Below are 19,558 nucleotides of genomic sequence, written 5' to 3' on the forward strand. Positions count from 1 at the left end.
CATGGCTCACAGTGCAGGTGGTCCCTAGGTACAGCTTGTGTTGTGCAGTGTGTTATTGCATGGCTCACTGTGCAAGTGGTCTCTAGGTACCGCTTGTGTGGTGCAGTGTGTTATTGCATGGCTCACTGCGCAGGTGGTCCCTAGGTACAGCTTGTGTGATGCAGTGTGTTAGTGCATGGCTCACTGTGCAGGTGGTCCCAAGGTACAACTTGTGTGATGCAGTGTGTTAGTGCATGGCTCACTACGCAGGTGGTCCCTAGGTACAGCTTGTGTGATGCAGTGTGTTAGTGCATGGCTCACTGTGCAGGTGGTCCCAAGGTACAGCTTGTGTGATGCAGTGTGTTAGTGCATGGCTCACTACGCAGGTGGTCCCTAGGTACAGCTTGTGTGATGCAGTGTGTTAGTGCATGGCTCACTGCGCAGGTGGTCCCTAGGTACAGCTTGTGTGATGCAGTGTGTTAGTGCATGGCTCACTGTGCAGGTGGTCCCTAGGTACAACTTGTGCGATGCAGTGTGTTAGTGCATGGCTCACTACGCAGGTGGTCCCAAGGTACAGCTTGTGTGATGCAGTGTGTTAGTGCATGGCTCACTGCGCAGGTGGTCCCTAGGTACAGCTTGTGTGATGCAGTGTGTTAGTGCATGGCTCACTGTGCAGGTGGTCCCTAGGTACAGCTTGTGCGATGCAGTGTGTTAGTGCATGGCTCACTACGCAGGTGGTCCCAAGGTACAACTTGTGCGATGCAGTGTGTTAGTGCATGGCTCACTACGCAGGTGGTCCCTAGGTACAGCTTGTGTGATGCAGTGTGTTAGTGCATGGCTCACTGTGCAGGTGGTCCCAAGGTACAGCTTGTGTGATGCAGTGTGTTAGTGCATGGCTCACTACGCAGGTGGTCCCTAGGTACAGCTTGTGTGATGCAGTGTGTTAGTGCATGGCTCACTGCGCAGGTGGTCCCTAGGTACAGCTTGTGTGATGCAGTGTGTTAGTGCATGGCTCACTGTGCAGGTGGTCCCTAGGTACAACTTGTGCGATGCAGTGTGTTAGTGCATGGCTCACTACGCAGGTGGTCCCAAGGTACAGCTTGTGTGATGCAGTGTGTTAGTGCATGGCTCACTGTGCAGGTGGTCCCTAGGTACAACTTGTGCGATGCAGTGTGTTAGTGCATGGCTCACTACGCAGGTGGTCCCAAGGTACAGCTTGTGTGATGCAGTGTGTTTGTGCATGGCTCACTGTGCAGGTGGTCCCTAGGTACAGCTTGTGTGGTGCAGTGTGTTTGTGCATGGCTCACTGTGCATGTGGTACCTTGGTACAGCTTGTGTGGTGCATTGTGTTGGTGTATGGCTCACTGTGCAAGTGGTCCCTTGGTACAGCTTGTGTGGTGCAGTGTGTTGGTGCATGGCTCACTGTGCAGGTGGTCCCTTGGTACAGCTTGTGTGGTGCAGCATTGTGTTGGTGCATGGCCCACTGTGTAGGTGGTCCCTTGGTACAGCTTGTGTGGTGCAGTGTGTTGGTGCATGGCTCACTGTGCATGTGGTACCTTGGTACAGCTTGTGTGGTGCAGCATTGTGTTGGTGCATGGCCCACTGTGTAGGTGGTCCCTTGGTACAGCTTGTGTTGTGCAGTGTGTTGTTGCATGGCTCACTGTGCATGTGGTCCCTAGGTACAGCTTGTGTGGTGCAGTGTGTTTGTGCATGGCTCACTGTGCATGTGGTACCTTGGTACAGCTTGTGTGGTGCATTGTGTTGGTGCATGGCTCACTGTGCAGGTGGTCCATAGGTACAGCTTGTGTGGTGCAGTGTGTTGGTGCATGGCTCACTGTGCAGGTGGTCCCTAGGTACAGCTTGTGTGGTGCAGTGTGTTTGTGCATGGCTCACTGTGCATGTGGTACCTTGGTACAGCTTGTGTGGTGCAGTGCAATGGTGCATGGCTCACTGTGCAGGTGGTACCTTGGTACAGCTTGTGTGGTGCAGTGTGTTGGTGCATGGCTCACTGTGCAGGTGGTACCTTGGTACAGCTTGTGTGGTGCAGTGCAATGGTGCATGGCTCACTGTGCAGGTGGTACCTTGGTACAGCTTGTGTGGTGCAGTGTGTTTGTGCATGGCTCACTGTGCATGTGGTACCTTGGTACAGCTTGTGTGGTGCAGTGCAATGGTGCATGGCTCACTGTGCAGGTGGTCCCTAGGTACAGCTTGTGTGGTGCAGTGTGTTTGTGCATGGCTCACTGTGCAGGTAGTCCCTAGATACAGCTTGTGTGGTGCAGTGTGTTTGTGCATGGCTCACTGTGCATGTGGTACCTTGGTACAGCTTGTGTGGTGCAGTGTGTTAGTGCATGGCTCACTGTGCAGGTGGTCCCTAGGTACAGCTTGTGTGGGGCAGTGTGTTGGTGTATGGCTCACTGTGCAGGTGGTCCCTAGGTACAGCTTGTGTGGGGCAGTGTGTTAGTGCATGGCTCACTGTGCAGGTGGTCCCTTGGTACAGCTTGTGTGGGGCAGTGTGTTGGTGTATGGCTCACTGTGCAGGTGGTCCCTAGGTACAGCTTGTGTGGGGCAGTGTGTTGGTGTATGGCTCACTGCGCAGGTGGTCCCTAGGTACAGCTTGTGTGGGGCAGTGTGTTGGTGTATGGCTCACTGTGCAGGTGGTCCCTAGGTACAGCTTGTGTGGGGCAGTGTGTTAGTGCATGGCTCACTGTGCAGGTGGTCCCTTGGTACAGCTTGTGTGGTGCAGTGTGTTTGTGCATGGCTCACTGTGCAGGTGGTACCTTGGTACAGCTTGTGTGGTGCAGTGTGTTGGTGCATGGCTCACTGTGCAGGTGGTCCCTAGGTACATCTTGTATTTTGCAGTGTGTTAGCGCATGGCTCACTGTGTAGGTGGTCCCTTGGTACAGCTTGTGTGGTGCAGTGTGTTAGTGCATGGCTCACTGTGCAGGTGGTCACAAGGTACTGCTAGTGTGGTGTAGTGTGTTTGTGTATGGCTCACTGTACAGATAACTTGTGAATATGATAACTTAAATAACAAAATATGTACTCAATAAATACCAAAATAAACAAAATAACAAAATATGTACTCAACAAATATGAAAAAACACCTTTTTCTTTGCAATTCAAAAACGACGCATTTATTCTTGCACAATGGATCGCTGCTCCTTGACTATATCTCGTTTTGGCAGTCGAAAAGAGCAATTAGATAAGATTGAAATGGTGTGCAGTTATGCTGCGAGTTAAATGCGCGCATGCAAGCATTGTAATGCTTTGAGCTGCGCCCAGCTGGAAGGACGATTCGTCTCCGCGAGTTTGGAAACCAGAAACACGCTCCATTTGATTTTTTTTACAAGCTCATGATTAAAGAGAAACATCAGCAATTGACTCCAAGGCGTTTCCACCCCCTCTTCCACCCCATGCGAACTGACCACTTCTTTATCCTGTCAATGTCTGAGGAATCGCCAAATATCAGTCTCTTGATAGGAGGTAAACGACAACAATTCGGTGTTGTTTATTGTTTACTTCGCTAGATAGACAGTGTCGCATTTCTATTCTATTCTTGCTGAGTTTAGGTACGATGTCCTGCGTTGTATTCGTGATACTTCTTTAAATTGAAGTATCACGAATACAAACGCAGGACAAAGTGCAAATTATTTGCTTTACTATTAACCGTATAGACCGCTCCGTCTAAGTTAAGAGTGTTTGGGTACTTGGGCACCCAATTGATTACCCAATTGCGGGTAATCACCCTTTTAATGTGAGGCCATGCTCTCTGTTCTCTACTCTGCTCCTTGTTTCTTGGAACCAGTGTAAAGATTGTGGGTAAATCTGCACAATTATATACAGATGCTGTTCTATCTTTATCGTCTTCCCGAAGTAGTTTACCCGCTTTGTGAGTCCAGTAACTCGATGCTTTATGGCTATCATAATCCTATCCAGTCTCTAGCAACGTACCAGTTTTCTTTGTTTGATAACTATACGCACACAAGTTTTTGACAGGGCACTGGAGCTCACATATACCTACATTCTCTAGTAGGCAACGTACTTTATATTTGTACTATCGCGTTTTAGTATAAATCTACTCTTATACTATCACGATCATTTGATTAGCTCCCGTACTCACTATCAATTGAGCGATAGATAGCGAGTAGCGAAAAAAAAACGGCGTTTTTCACAAAAAACAACATGAATTATTATTAAAATCGTCCGTTATTCGAAGGTAGTATGTGAGTGGATTTATACTAAAACAATAAGACTACGCGCCTCGTTGACTATCTATTGACTTATAGAAAACTCGAACTCTGGTCTAATTGTTAGGTATCTACGCTGCGTTTTAGCATGAAAGTGCCAGATCGTTCTTGTGAAACTCTAAGGTGCGCAAATGTTTGTACGGGCGTTGCTGGATTCCTACCCATACCTCTACACGACAGTACATGAGTAACGCTACTGTGCTTTCTCGGGTGTAAGTTCTGTTGTGAAGAAATACCGCAATGTCAGTGATTTCAATCAACTCTGTTATTTGTTTGTAAATTTATCACTTTAAATCATACCACGGATCCAGCACTTTAGCGGCAAATCATTTGTATATTACCTTTTAGGGTAAACAAGGAATAACAATCCTAGCTCACTAACAATTTATGCTTAGCCAAGTACACCTTAGCGAACGTGCACTAGTGTTTTGCATATTGTTAATTAATTCTTGGTGATGGTCTATACCTCTGAGCCCTTTTCCTGTAAATGTTATAGCGACTCTCCCATTATTCGTAATTACACTAACCACAGACATCCCACCAACAACAGAAGCCTGACAGGCAATCTTGACAAGCCACCTCACGAAACCAGGAAAGACGCACATTTTGGAAATTTGTACCATGTTCTTGATTCATAAGTAGCATACATTACTTTCCTTGGTTTACTTCACAAACTAAAGTGTTACTGTTACACTCAATTCCACTTAATATTTAAAGACTCATTTAACCTGGGGATACACTAGAGATAACTGGACGCTCTAATCCCTTGAGCTGGTTTAGGGTATTACCCTTAGACCCCCTAAGTACACCATCCCAAATCACATAATGGTTTCACTAAAAGTCAAATGATACTACGGAAATGTAAGCTTAGGGCGTTGTTTGTAGTATGTTATGTTCTTGGCCCAAAATCGTGATTGTTTGGAGGATTAGGTGTTAGCGGCCTTTATTTGACATAACAGCAGGTGCATAGGGAAGCGGGCGTACCATGTTAGTAAAAACGAACACTTTGTCTCTTTGCGCCAGGTTTGGAAGCAATATAAACCTATTGAGGACGATTTCGTAAAAAAAGCCATGTGTCCAAAACGAGACTTTTTTGAAATGCATTAAAACTAGACTACAATAAAATGTCTTTACAAGACCTTCTCTACGACATTTAGGTATTTTCATTTATTTTTTAATCTGCGCACTTTCGAACAGAATTACAGCGCACACAAACCCTATTTTCACTTTTCTTCTTAAACTTGAACTTTCCAATTTTCGGCAAAAAATGTTTTTTAATAAATAAAATTGGAAAACACTTTAGGACAAGTAGTGCATATTAAGTACATTTCCATCTACATATGGGCCAACAATAAGCACATCTGACGGTGATTTCTATCTAGATTTCAAAAGTTTATCTTTACTTGATGAAAGCACTATTAATTTATCGCTTCTAAGATGGTGGGTGATATTTATTCGGAAGTCAGGGCTTTTCGGTCGTGACAACAATACGGCTATAAGACCTGAGAACGTTTACTGCACTTTTGGGCTTATTTTGGTAGAAAGGAGTATCAGATAGACAGGGAAACCTGCCTTTGCGAAATGTCACGTATCGCACTGAGAAAGATTATGGGGGTTCTATAGCTTTAGAACTTCTAGATTATGGATATATATTTTGGTTGATTTTTAAACAAGGTTAGGGCTGAGAAGCTCAGAAGAAATGTGTTTCTTCGTAGAATAAAGACTTCTATTAGCGTAAAAACTTAGCCATAAACGTTGCTAATCCATTTTTGTGCTTCCAAAAACGCCCTGAAATCCCTCTATAAATGCATATACAAATAAAGTTTTTCATTAGAAAGCTTAAGAAATTAAATTGTGTTTCTTCGCTGAGCGAAGGCAAATAAGTCGTAACACGGCGGTATTTAGCCCCAAATGAAATAAATAACGATTAAAATTCGCCATTTACGGCCCATGTTGCCCGGGGCATTGCCGCAAAACTAACATGGACATCACGGAGTTCAAGGTATCCTAGACACAAAAATTACAATAATGAAAGTTTCTTAGAATTGTGCAAATAGGTTTGAAGGATATGTGAGAAAGTCCACAAAGAGGGGTTATCTTAATTGATCCTTCTCAAAAGCTCTCTCCACACTTGAATCAAAGCATATGTGCCTTAATAGGATTTAACCTCATCTATTAATGCGAAGAGACAGCGCTTAGTGTGGAGTGGGCTTCAATAGCGCCTAAGTGATATCTCGCGTTTTGCCCATAATGACTGCTAGGGTAGGGAAATTAATACAATGGGCTCAATTAGGATAAAGAATACCCGAATCTGGCGTTAATTTATAGGCGTGGTTTCAGACCGCGATATCTGTTTAAACCACCTTAAAACTGCATCAATTGTAAAGAGGTGAAAGTAAAGATGTCCTTTTCACGGAACTTTTAGAACGCATCACAATCTTCAATTTTCCGCTCGCCAACATCAGTTAAGATTTTTTTTCCCGATAAATCAACTTATTTGTTATCTGAACCATTAGTTTCATCTTAAAAATCAAATCCTTTTAAGATCCGTACAATTTCCCATCTAGATTGATAATAAAGATTGCTTCTGAAGTATTGTCCTCTAAATAAGACATAAACTGGAAATTACGTCCCATAGTTCAGCAGATTTCTCTGACTCCCATTTATTGATTTTTTTAGGGCAAGAGTTTTAATCCGATTTCGTGAGCCAATATCACTGTTTACACCCCAGCAATTAACACTGGAGTATTTTGTCTATATACCATCAACAAGCCCTGAACATCGCTTTGTGATTTGCCGACATAAATAAATAGAGTAAGAGTTCTCTTCGAGTGCTTGTTTTTGTTTATCATTCGCTATTGCGCATTAATTTTCTTAATTTTTATCCCAGTCATCTGTTCTTTGCACATAGTACATCGAATTTAGATGCCGTTTTCACCAAAAGTAACTGCGGTATTTTATTCTAATTTACTTATCAATACCTCCACCGTATGTTTTTTTTTAGTGTAAACATTGTGTTTTAAACGAAAGAAGGTTCCGTTTTCTTTTGAGGTACAAGTCCGTTGCGTTTTAGGAATAAATGGAGAAAAAATGCCGGTTACAATAATGGTACGGAAGTTACGGCTTGGAGTAAACTTAATAGAAAACAAAACGAAACACCACAACATCCATCTAAATATAAACGATAATGGATTCCCCGATCATTGCACTTTTTACAAGACAATAAACTAAAAAACAAAGACACCAGTGCTTTACATTGATGTGCTGGGAAGAATCCCTTCTTTGATGTTAACGTTTGGCTGAAAGACAAGTATATAATGCACAAATCTACCCCCGTGGACTTTCCATCCTTTCACTCTACACGCAACACAACCTACGTCGAGTTGACAAAACCAATTTATAAAATTTGTTCACCCTATAGAACTTAACTCCTAAAATCTACTGACAAACAGTGATTTTCTAGGTGACCAGCTAAATCCACGAATACACTGCCGAGTTTAGGAAAGTTAAAAATTAAGCCTCTCATCCCCACACTAACCAATACCCTGGGATTAAAATGAGATTATTCTGTTTGTATTCCATGCACTTCGCCATTTCTTTTTTGTCAGCATTTTCTTTAAAAGAAAACTGTAGAAAACTCTTTAAATGCCAAAAAGATATTTTTTTTTCACTTGAAGTGAAATTTTGCTTCACAAACTATCCCAAATACGCCTAGATGCATCAGGTCCCTTGCGGAACTTTTGTCATAGTGTACAACAGATCCCTCTTAGTGTTTTTGTTCTTAAACAGCTCATACCGAACAGGAAAGGACTTGTCAGATTTCCACAGTATTAAAATTCTTTAAAGCACGGTTAAAATAACAGGAAAATATTATTTAATGCTTTCACTAACACTAATTAAGAAGTGAAACTTGAACAATGACTTCACGTGTTCCATTCGTAGTTAAAGAGAGCGATGATCTTTTTTCAAAGGTATTTCATATCAAAACAGAGAGTCACCATCGAAACGCTTTCTGTGTCCATTGTAATTCATAACTCAATTATTTTCTTTAAGTTATAAGAATTTTTTTCTAGCGTTGCTCAAAATATTTTTCTTGAAAAAATGCATCTCTTTTGATGTCATCGCTTTGCTTTGAATACTTGTCTGTTATGCATGGAAACCGAAAGTTTCGAAAAATAATCTGAATTCTATAGATTTTAAAGAAACAAAAACGACAAAAAAACGAACCTCAGAAATATGGAATTATCTCACGAAATATTAGGTTAATTTTGAAATAATCGCACCAGGTTTGGGCATTTTAAAGTCAATGAACCACTAGCACACAGATAGTAAATTCAAGTGGTTTTATTGATTTTTCCTCTGATAACGATGGCGCCGTTTTCGCCAAGTAAGCGCTTTTCTGCCAATATATTCTTGTTTCCCATGTATATTGTATCCTCCTTCCAATTAAAATACAATACTCCAAAAACTGGAAATCGACTCTGCCAAATTTTCGTCTTTAATAAGACTTCTTCTGCCCTGAAGAAGTCTTATTAAAGACGAAAATTTGGCAGAGTCGATTTCCAGTTTTTGGAGTATTGTATTCATTGCTCTGGTACGAGATCGCGACATTTTCGGCTTTTTGATTCCCCTTCCAATTAAGATATTGTTATAAAGACAAATTAATGTGGCCTAAACAAAGGTAGTATCTCGTATATCCCTGGGAACTCCGCATCAGGCCATGGCTGGTTTGATATTTTCAAAGCTAAGTGTTAAAAAAGCTTTTACACATTTCTCCCTCTACTTTACTCCTTTCGATCATTCTAAAAGACAAATTAATATTCTTCTTTAAAAGAAAAATTCATATATTAAAGTAAAGAAAACGGTTAACGCTCTTATGCTTTGAAATTTAAGCTTGTTCGATTTAAGAAAATTTCACTTGACTTGTCTCTCTTTTTTTTCGCGGCCGGATGCAAGTCGTGTGCTATTGTAGGAAGCGGTTTTGCTTTTTTATGTACATATATTTTTTCCAATTTGTGCCCTGGTCAGTTAAATTTCACGAATTCGTAATTTAATTGTGATGGCAATCTTGACAAAAACCTAATTACAGCAAAACTCGTTCTGTCTGGTGTACACTTGGTGTTTGCAAGATAAAGAGATGGTTGGATTCCCTTTTCGTTCTAAATAGCAGGTCGATTTTGAGGCGACCTTTAGTTTATTTTGCAATCTTATGATGGTTGCTATTAATAAAGCGGAAAATTTCCGATAAGAACTAGTTCTAAATTAGTTTTCATTCCCTGTTAGAACTTTGTAAAGCTAATTTGTGATGAATGGTTGTATGGCGGTACATGCCGGGTAGTACAATTGAATAATATAGAATGGAGTCTTTTATTTTCTGGAATGATTGAAAATCGGCGACGGGTATTATGCAAGGAGGCATTGAAGAGACTCTGGTCCGTTTTGTTTGTGTTTAGTGAAGTGGTACGAATAGCACAAAGTTGTCTGATTTACATGCAAATAAGAGGGTGTCAGGCCTGGAAAGAACATCAAAAGTAAAATTCATTGTATTAGAATCTGTTGAAAAAATCCTCATATTAACAAATCCCATCGTTTGTTGGGAATTTTGAGGGGGTAACCGTACGGTATGTTTTGCTGAAGCTATTACATTCAGATTACATCACAATGAACAACAGTAAAGAGAAGAAAAGACAGGGTAGTGTTGTCGAGCTATGTGCACGGAAGATAAATTTCAACTCGTAAAACAAAGTGTTTTCCGCTCAGATAACGGCCAAGAGTCCTTCCAAACCCGGGGTTAAGCCTACAGGGTTTTCCATTCAAAATAAGCACTGTCAGTTTTACAAACAAGTGAGACACGCTGGCTTAATCGACATTTTTATAAGACAATAGATCCACAGTTGCCCAGCCAGGCATAAACGAGCGTTGATACTCAAATTCATTCTTTTATTAGAATATAATTTAATACATATTTACTTGGTTTAACTGGTGACTTGAATTTTAGGAGTATTTCGCGATCAGCATCTGAATTTGTGAAATTTGTTGAAATCTTCTGTTTGGGCCGTCTGTATGGGCGGGCAACAATGACTTATTAAAGTGCAAAAGTAAAGCTCAAGATTCTAACGCGCGTTAAACAAAACTAAACTGTTGATCTGGGAATATTCTCTTTCCGGGTTTATGTACATCCCGGGTTAATAACATTCTCAATTCTATTTGGGATTAGGGGCGCGCGAAATACACGACTTTAGAACAAAACCATTATTAACACACACTTACTTGGGTATCAACGTGTTCTTAGTTGAATATCATTGAAGATTTACTTGAATTAACTTCCAGTAAATACAGAAAAAAGTTCAGAGTTGATCGGCGTTATTTGTTTTTTCATGTTTTTTTTTTTTTGCAACAAAAACTTCGCGGTTCACTCCATGGAAAAACTACGGAAATTTCAGTGTTCGCTAAGCGATACTCTCTCGAAACTTGAAAGAACTTTCTATGCTAATATTGCTATATGTACAATGAATTAAACAAGATTTCTTTCTATCTAATGTAGAAGATCTAACACTGTTAAATAAAACATCGAACTACATAACCATTTTAGGACCGAGTTTCACTTCTTTGGTCCAATAAAACACACCCGAACACTTAACATTCTTTTGCCATAAAAATATTGCCACATTTGCACTTTTCAGGGCGCTAAACCCTAGTTCGAGAGTTTTAAACCCTCTTAGTCGAGGAAATAGGCGCACGTCTGTCTTACAGAAGAACGTTTTCCTTGGCACGATGTGCATCGGCCAAAGTTCGTAGCTTCGTCCCTCGCGATATCCTTGTGATAAAGACAGCGCAAAAATATGGTCCCTCTGCTTCTATATCGGGATCTCTGCAACTCCGTAGGGATATGAACTGTAGTGCGAGGGTTGAGGGTAGTTCGGGTGGTGATTCATACTTGAAGGTTTCGTTTTGATGTAAATGTTCTGTTCGGGGTAGCTAGGGTAACTCGGGGGATAACCAACTGCTACAGTTGACGGCGGGTAAGGCGGGCTGTCGCTGGAAATTGGCGTTGTGAAACTTAATGGAGTCGAGATCGGTGGTGCAACGTGAGGTGGAGAAAACGAGTTGTAGCCGAGCGTATTTCCCGACTGGGAGAGCGAGTTGTAGGCAGTGAGGCTAGGTGAACTCTGTTTCCAGTAGTTGGGGCTATAGCTTGTGTACATCGCCCCGGGGTTGTCACTTGTGTCATAGCGCACTCCAGTGTTGCATGAACCCTCGAAGAAGCCGTTCAGGCTTGGAATCATCGGTCCTGTCTTGTCTTGGCCGAGTATCGATGGGTTATTCTTCTCCTTCTTTCTCCATTTGGCTCGGCGATTCTTGAACCACACCTGAAGAACAGAACAAACATTAAACACTATGTTTGCGTTAAGTTGATTTGTCGATAATTTCAATAGTTATCGGGAATCAAAAACGTTCAAGTTCAATCATTTTCAAGTCCTTCCGAATATTGCCTAGCTGGGGTAGCGTCAATAAAATTTCAATTGGAAATCTATATTTTATTCACTTAGTTCGATGTCAGTTTGTTAGGTATACAAAGAAATGTAAAACGTTCGAGAAGCGAAGGAAATGCAATTTCCCGTGTCGTCTTTGTGTATCTGTTCAGCTAACCACTCCGCAGTCCGCATACAAAAGACTACCCGCGCTTCGACTCGGCTAAGTGAATTATTTTACTTTTCGCTTTACCAAACGTGTCAAAAACACTTTAGCACATGTTTCGTGTAATTACATATATCCTTTGCGAAGGTAGGAGAAAAAACCTAGTTAGCTATCTGAAATGGCCATCCTTTGATAACCAAGCGACAACATCCCGTTTCGAAAGGAGTCCTGTCGAGCGACTTTACCAGCGCGATGAATTGTAGTTCTATCCGAGTGCTCTTCCATGTCCCTTGCGAACGTTTTTAGTACTTTTGCCGTCCAAATCATCTGGTACTTCTCAGTTGATTAAATCAGTTATAGTTTGTATCTTCACCTGTCTGTGTTAATCGCAGGAATACAGAGCCGAGAGGTTTTGAGTATTTGCTGAGGTGTTAACTAAAACCTTACTAATGCGTCCATGAAAATTCACACCAAACTGCTCTAGACAAAACTAATTTGGGATGCTTTACTACGGGTTAACTGGTTCTATTTCCTGGAATTAAACTCCTACTGTGTGCAATAGTAAACAAGCGAAGGATGTTTTATTTCGGGTCTTGATGCTTGTTTCACCGCCAGGTGTGCTCGGTCGGCGTAGTCGAGGGTAAACAATATAATTACACGGAAATTTATCTTGAAAAAGACATTAAAATGAGCAAACATCGTCGGGAGAACAAATCTATGCACTGATTTCTAGCCAGCATGCAAAGTAGAGCGGCGCGTTCGCCGGCGTGAAGTGCGCAAAGGAAGCCAGAGAAACTTGCTAAAGTCAGTAGGCGGACTCCATTACGCCACTTTTATCAGCCGAGAAGAGATTTGAATAATTTAGAAGTTACTGATGTGGCTCGTTGTTTGCCTGAAAATCAAGGCCAATGCAACAGGGTAATTATACTAGCATCGAGCGAGAGAAATGATATTAATATAGAGTTTCTAATACGGGGAGATCGCAATGAGTGTCAACGAGGGCGCAAGGACGAACTAGAACACCAGCCAATTTTCCTGGACTGGTTGTACATCGCATTCAACATGCTGATGGCCGCTCAATTATTCAAAACAAAACGACGACAATGCTGTTGTGAAGTGAAGTGGTCTTACCCTAACGCGTGCCTCGGTCAGGTTCGTGTAGAGGGCGATCTCTTCGCGCATCTGCATGTCAGGGTAGCGGTTTCTACCAAATGTGCCTTCGAGCTGTTGCAGTTGGAAGGAGGTGAAGTGCGTCCTTTGGCGCCTCTGCTTTCGCTTCTTGAGCTCCTCGCTCTCGTTGTTGCTCTCTGCATGGTGGCAGCGAAAAACACAAAGTGAGATTAGCTAGCAACGAGCAATCGGTCGGACATGCAATCACAGCGTACTGAACTCTCGATGTATCCTTGCACTTTGCGCATCTTCAGGTTGCATTCGCCTGGATTGTAACGATTTAACACTCCAATTGTGAAGAGTTAGAAAACATATTGTTGCTTCAGTCTAGATTAGCACTTAATCCCGAGAAATCCTGAACTAATTAGAACCTAGCTTGATTCCTTCCTTGTACCGTGGAATCGCTACAATAGAAACTTACCTTCGGGAGAGTCGATAGAGCGGTCCGGGGAAGGCTCCCTCTTAATTTCAGTGTTGTTATTCAAATCGCTGGGATCTGGTGAATGGGTGGGTGAATCCATGTTGGCCGCGATTTCTTCCCTCTTTGCGTTTTGTAAATCAGGTGTACAATGTGTTTCTCGAGAGCTAAGCCTTGATCAACAGTCAGCAGTGAATGTAACGGGACGTCCGATCTCGACAGTGTGAGCTAACACTAATGACTGTCTGCGTCACCGACCGGCTTTACAAACTAACCCTTGCAATTCATATGACGATCGGCCAATCAGCGCGCGCCTCTATTATAAATAAACTCATATCTATATTAATTACATTTTAACGCTTTCAATTGTCCAACAGAGAAATACTCTGGAAATGTCAATGGTTGGTTGTGACGCCGATTCTTTTGTCCTCCGTATCATGAACTAATTATTCCCCCACAGTTTTACGTGGCCATTTTTTCCCTTATAGGAAGCAACCCGGAAAGTGCGAAAGTAACTGATCCACAGGAGTACTTTCTATCTTCAACAGGAAACGTAACCAGCGTTAACAAGAGCGGAAAGTAAAGACAGAAAATAAGGTTCTAATATGAGTTTTTCTTTTTACTTGCAAAAAAAACTTTTTTTCGTTTAAAGATTCAACATTTCAAAAACTGCCGGTCGGGGATTTTGCGATTTTGTAAAGGCGAGAAAACTTGACACTGGATTGTTGATTGAATTTCATTCAAGTACTTTATTGTCCAGCTAATACGCTTTGATAGAGGGCTACCCCGATGTAATTGGACAACGCGTATTCTGATTTGTAGAACTCAGTATTTATAGTCAGTATTGAATTGATCCTTAGTGTCATGCAAGGCTCTTGAAAACTAGCAAACAGCGGACCACAGTGCGATGTATAAACACAATAGAATGTCAGCCCTGACAATTTCTCCCCAGTGAATACGTTCTAGAGTTGTAGTGGCCTTTGTTTTGAAGAGAGCTAATGAGCATCGGCCTGTGTGCAAAACTCTAGGCCTTCAACTAGTTTCAATGATCGTGTATCAATGCATCGCCAAAATGCAACCACAAAGTAAACATCACCTTTTGAGATCGCATGTACGGGCCACAAAAGACCGGGTTATTAAACCTTGAGACGGCGTCGTAAGTTCGATTTAGTTTATTAAACTTCATTGTAGTTTTATTAGCTGAGCAATGAAAGCTGAATACACTTAGAGAAAACGACAAATTAGCCTCCAACGTTCGCTGTAATCTCACAACATTCTTCGTAGCCTACCATGGCATCCGGGCAAGAGAGTATTTTTTGGAAAATATTTTTTGATCATTAGATTCGTGGGAGAGCCTTTGGCGAATACCGCCGCCGCATTAACCAAACTTAAGCGAGATTTGAATATTCAGTATTTGCAGAAGTGTGGCTCATACCGCTCTAAAATGATTGTTTACACCGGGCTTAATATGCATCCCTACTGGCTGTACTGCAGTATACAGAAATAATAGCTTGTTGGGGGAGGGCTGGAGGGCCTCCACAAAAGCTCCACACTTTAGCACATCCGAAAGTTTGCTTCTTCCAAAGTGAGAGCCATCCTCTTTGCCAAGTGCCGGCTTCTTCACTCACTTGCAAATAAACGCCAAATCAAGAGAAAAACCAACAAAGATTTTTTTTAATTAGCTCCGATCACATTTCAATACACAGACGTGGGTGACAAGTGCCCGTCATTCGGTAAAGTGTTCACTGTCCCGTTGTTTCGTGATGCTTGAAGAATTTGCTAAGCACTCCCCTTGCCTGAGTCACGAACCACTAGATGACGACAGTACGTTGAGAAAACCCCCCCGTATTCTCCCGAAAGACAAGGGTTCGAAATTGCATTTTTAAAAAAACATCGCGCGGGTACCTTCAACAGCAACTTGACATGATTTATGTGGTGCAACAAAAATTTTAAAAACTGTTGACACGAACTTTGTTTGCTGTTCTAAAATTAACCAGCTGAGTCGCACATAATTTTTTTTTCTAATTCATTTGTAGTTTTTGTAGATTTATCATTTCGTTGTACTTGTAAGTGTTTGATAAGAGTGTTGACGAGAAGCTTTTAAGCCATGCTTTGAGTCATTTGGGTTTGTGTTCAGGTATTTCACTATAAATAGGGCGGAGAAAGGCGGTAACTGCAAAGACCTAAATTGTCAAACAAAGTTTTCAAACTTTGCTAGAGGCTTGATGAAAATAACTTGAAAGGTCAACTAATAAGGCTAGTGAAAAGGCATTCATAGAAAGGTGGGGGCATGTCATACAAATAAAACTATAATACGACCGAAAAACACGACCGTTAGGGGAAACAAAAATTGCCATATGTTGTCATCAGCAAGAAAAAAGTTAATGAAATTTAACCATCTCTTTGAAAGCAATAAATACACAAATTCAAACTTTAAAAGGAACATATACAAAATATTTTTCTGGGCATTTTAACTTGTGCTTGACATGTTGTTATGGTAGGCTGTTTAAAGAGGGAGGTTTGTTTTATTGGAGCGGCAATTTCTTGGGTAGTAAATTATTTTTCAGTGTGAAAACAAAAGTGAAGTGTAAATCTTAGTTACTGGCATGTTTATGACGATTGGATTAATAGCTATGCTGGGAAGATCGTGGGATCTATAAGAGACTCCAAGAACTAGTTTAGCTCTTCCACGTTCAGCTTCGCAATTTCAAGTTGATATTAATCCGAAAACAACTACATTAAGATATCAAGACTCAGATTTGTAGTCAATAGCCAAGCGGTGACCCATTTGCATTTACGAAATCATTCAAACTTTGTGCACTGATTTGGCTAGTTTAGAAAAAAACACCACAGAAGCCTCCCTGACTTTAAAAGGATGTAATTTGATAACAAAAGAAGCAAAAATCTAGTATAATAGCCATATTCTACCAACCCTAGGGAACAGGAACGAGAGCTGACTTATCTTGTTGAAGAAACAGCTTTTACTTTTCCAAGGAGGAAAATATCCGTAGTAGAGTATTGTCCTGTAGGCGTTTCCCAGTCTTTGTTTACTAGTTATTTTATCCGCAACTATAAGCTGGTGAACTCTTTTCTTGTCACCTTTACCACCTTCTTACATTGGAATATCATCCTTCTGCCAGAGTTATTCGTCTGCGTTTTTTATTTAACTCGTAGGCTTGGACTCTCATACGGCTCATAGCTTTAATGACAGTGAAGCTCCGGTAACGATTCAGGGACAGACTTTCACGTTTGCTCTTTAAACACCGCGTTTTAAAGACGATAGCCAAGGCTCGTTCATACAAGAGCTTCGTACCATTCACATCCGAAGCAAATAACCATGGATCTTATATGTTTTACGAGAGCTCAGTTTTTAATGCCAAAGGAGACACATTTCTAAACATTTATATCTCTTTGGCTTAGTATTCTGTAGTGAATCTTCTCGTTAATCCAGAACAATGAAGCCTTACTGGCGGGCCTATCAGCTAACCTAAACCTCTAATAAATCAAGATTACTTTGATTCACGTTTTATTCACTCCTATCAATGGTTGCCATACAATACCGAGCGTACTCTTGCCCTCTCGTCAATCTCAAGCAATTGTAAGTCGTTACTTAGTTAGAGTTCTATCTACATTTTCTGTGCTTCTTCTACACCTCACGACAACTACTTGGAAGATTTTCTAATTAATTCTGTTTAATATTTATTACTAGACACTAGTTAAAGTAGCTTGCATGCTACCATTTCTCCCAATAATATTTGTTTTATACCGTTGTGACTAATTTTATTACAAATCAACAGGCCTGAAAAAGTGTCTGATATTTTCCATGTAAATATAACACTTTGAGTTGTCATTGGTTGCATTGCGGTTTTAGCATATCACCTTTTGACTTGCAGTTTTTAGCAGTTCCGAAGGCTTTTACCACTAGTAATGACTTCGAAAAAACGAAAAACAAACGTACTCTCTTTCAAAGGGTGCCTGCCGGCAAAGCAGGCCGAATCTGAACAAATAATCTGTTTTCTGCACCGTTTTATTCAAGCCGCCAATATAGGGTTACGTATCTGTTCCCAATTATTCCATTCAAAAGTAAACTAAAGCTGAATTGAGCCGATTCTCTTTAGACAACGGTTTTGAAAGACTGTGATTGAAAAATAGTGGCAACTAAATAGTTATTACAATAGAAGAACCTTGAACAAAAGAAGGGCTTCACTGCTTATTAGTCGCTTTGTACCACGACGGTCGCGTACTAGTGTTTAAACAGTCGCTCAAACACCCTCATTAGCTAAGTTTTGTTATAACATATACGTAGGCATATCCGATACGCCAACCTTATCTCACCCCTAAACTCGTCGTACTTTTTAAAAAATCATGAATTAAAGTGGGGTTAGAATGCACTCTCGTGGGTAGTTTTCAGAGCAAACTGCCTTTCTCGACAAAGGGGGGAAATTTTCAGAGCCTTTCGATTTTTTTGAGCTTGGAATGCAGCTTAAAGCTCGCCATGAGTCTAAGGTGTCTGAGGTTGAGGCTGTCAATTTTTGTAGCCACGTCTTGACGTCTAACAAAAGGACACTGATCTCATATTAAAAACTTATTACTTCTTTTTAAAAGATTACCGGAAGGGTCAACATGGCTATTGTCTCAGCCCTAAATGAACCCCCTACAAATTTACAGAGAAAAAATCATGGCGGCTTCGGTCCGACAAAGAGTTTCGGTCAGAGCCGGCGTGCACTAGAGAATAATAAAGAAACCCGAACTGACAGACCAGCCGGTTTGTTGGTTTAGTATTCAATACATTTCGCATACATTAGCTGTTTCATTCACGTCAATGTTGGATTTGTTTGCTGAACTTTTGAACTGAATTATTTTGGATAGTAAAACTGAAGTAGGTCTTGAAGTTGCTCGGAGAATTGCATTGAGAATTGGTTGTTATGGCCGCAAAATATTGGGTGTTCTTGTCTAATTTGTAAAGCCTTCTTAACATAAGCCTGCATTTAGTTATTTGACATTGACTTGGGAAATATCAGTTGAATCTAATTAGTTTATCCTTACTTTAAAAAAATCCGGTTTTAGGCTACACGCCTTTTGCTTTTTCAAGTCACGGTGTATTTCGGTTCACACAGTACAGACTGCCTCGTTGAATATCTCGTAAAATTCGAAAGCTAAATTGGAAGAAATAGCATGCCTCTTGTGAGTAAACAAACAGCACCAAAGCTTAGAGTTATATTGGTTCGATTGTTTGCGTGGTTTCAAGCTAGAAGCACGAAACGCATCTCGGCGTTTTGTTTTCGCGCGCTTTTTGGGCGAATTTCCTTCTGCGGCGCGCGACTGTGTTTTTCCCGTCCGAAGAACGGCTCAAATTTCCACCAAATTGCAGTTGTGACTTTAAAGGATTACTGCAAGTGACAATACAAAGTTTCCCATGACCCTAAGCCGATACATGCTATAAAAATACTCAACTCTGTCGAGGGTAGATTACTCGAAAGCACAAAGTCCAGAAAAACAACTTCTCGAGACCGTCTTACACGGCTTTCTAGCAGCTTGCGTTTCACGAGCGATTCATCGCCCCCCCGCTAAGATACTAGTTTACTTTTGCTGCACTTAAACTGTAAAAACAATATGTTTAGAGTTGGTTCGTAATGCGTCCGTAGAGTGTTGGAGAGTTAGACAAACATTGTAAAAAGCTCGCTTCAGTCTCGTGCTTGTCACGCTAATAAACCTTTCATCGGTTAGATAGATTACTGAAGTGAGTGAGTCACCGTGGCTTGTCAGACACTAAGTACGCTTCGCGAACTCTCTTCTAACTTCCTCATTACACACACCTCGTACATTTAGCAAATAGCATGTTATCCCTTTAAGAAACTCTAAATGTAGTCAGATACATATATCAAGAGATACAAGGATTTCGCCCCATCTTCACACTTGTTGTCGTTGTGGATTAGTAATAGTCACGGGACGCTTAGGAAACGTTTTGACAATCTTCACCCTGATTTCTTGAACTCAATTAAGTTAACACCCACGAAGCTTTACACAAGAGAACTGCCCTTTCGAGGAATTACTTACTGTTTTATTTACAAACATTGGTGGGCATAACAAGATGCGCGAGACCATG

The 19,558-nt window shown here is 41.1% G+C and overlaps 2 protein-coding genes across 3 annotated transcripts in view; one reads left to right on the forward strand and one right to left on the reverse strand.

Annotated features, from left to right (window-relative positions):
* Positions 1-19,558, forward strand: part of LOC116604674 (apoptotic protease-activating factor 1) — a 49,079-nt gene that overhangs the window by 24,860 nt on the left and 4,661 nt on the right. The window lies entirely within an intron of this gene.
* On the reverse strand, positions 10,146-15,820 carry LOC5522064 (pituitary homeobox 2). The gene is made up of 3 exons (XM_001641660.3): positions 13,456-15,820; positions 12,996-13,171; positions 10,146-11,596 (listed from the first exon to the last, which is right to left on the reverse strand). The coding sequence occupies exons 1-3, from the start codon at positions 13,553-13,555 to the stop codon at positions 11,084-11,086; spliced, it is 789 nt and encodes a 262-aa protein (XP_001641710.2). The 5' UTR covers positions 13,556-15,820; the 3' UTR covers positions 10,146-11,083.

Source organism: Nematostella vectensis, chromosome 10 (assembly GCF_932526225.1).
Source record: "Nematostella vectensis chromosome 10, jaNemVect1.1, whole genome shotgun sequence".
Taxonomy (NCBI): Eukaryota; Metazoa; Cnidaria; class Anthozoa; order Actiniaria; family Edwardsiidae; genus Nematostella; species Nematostella vectensis.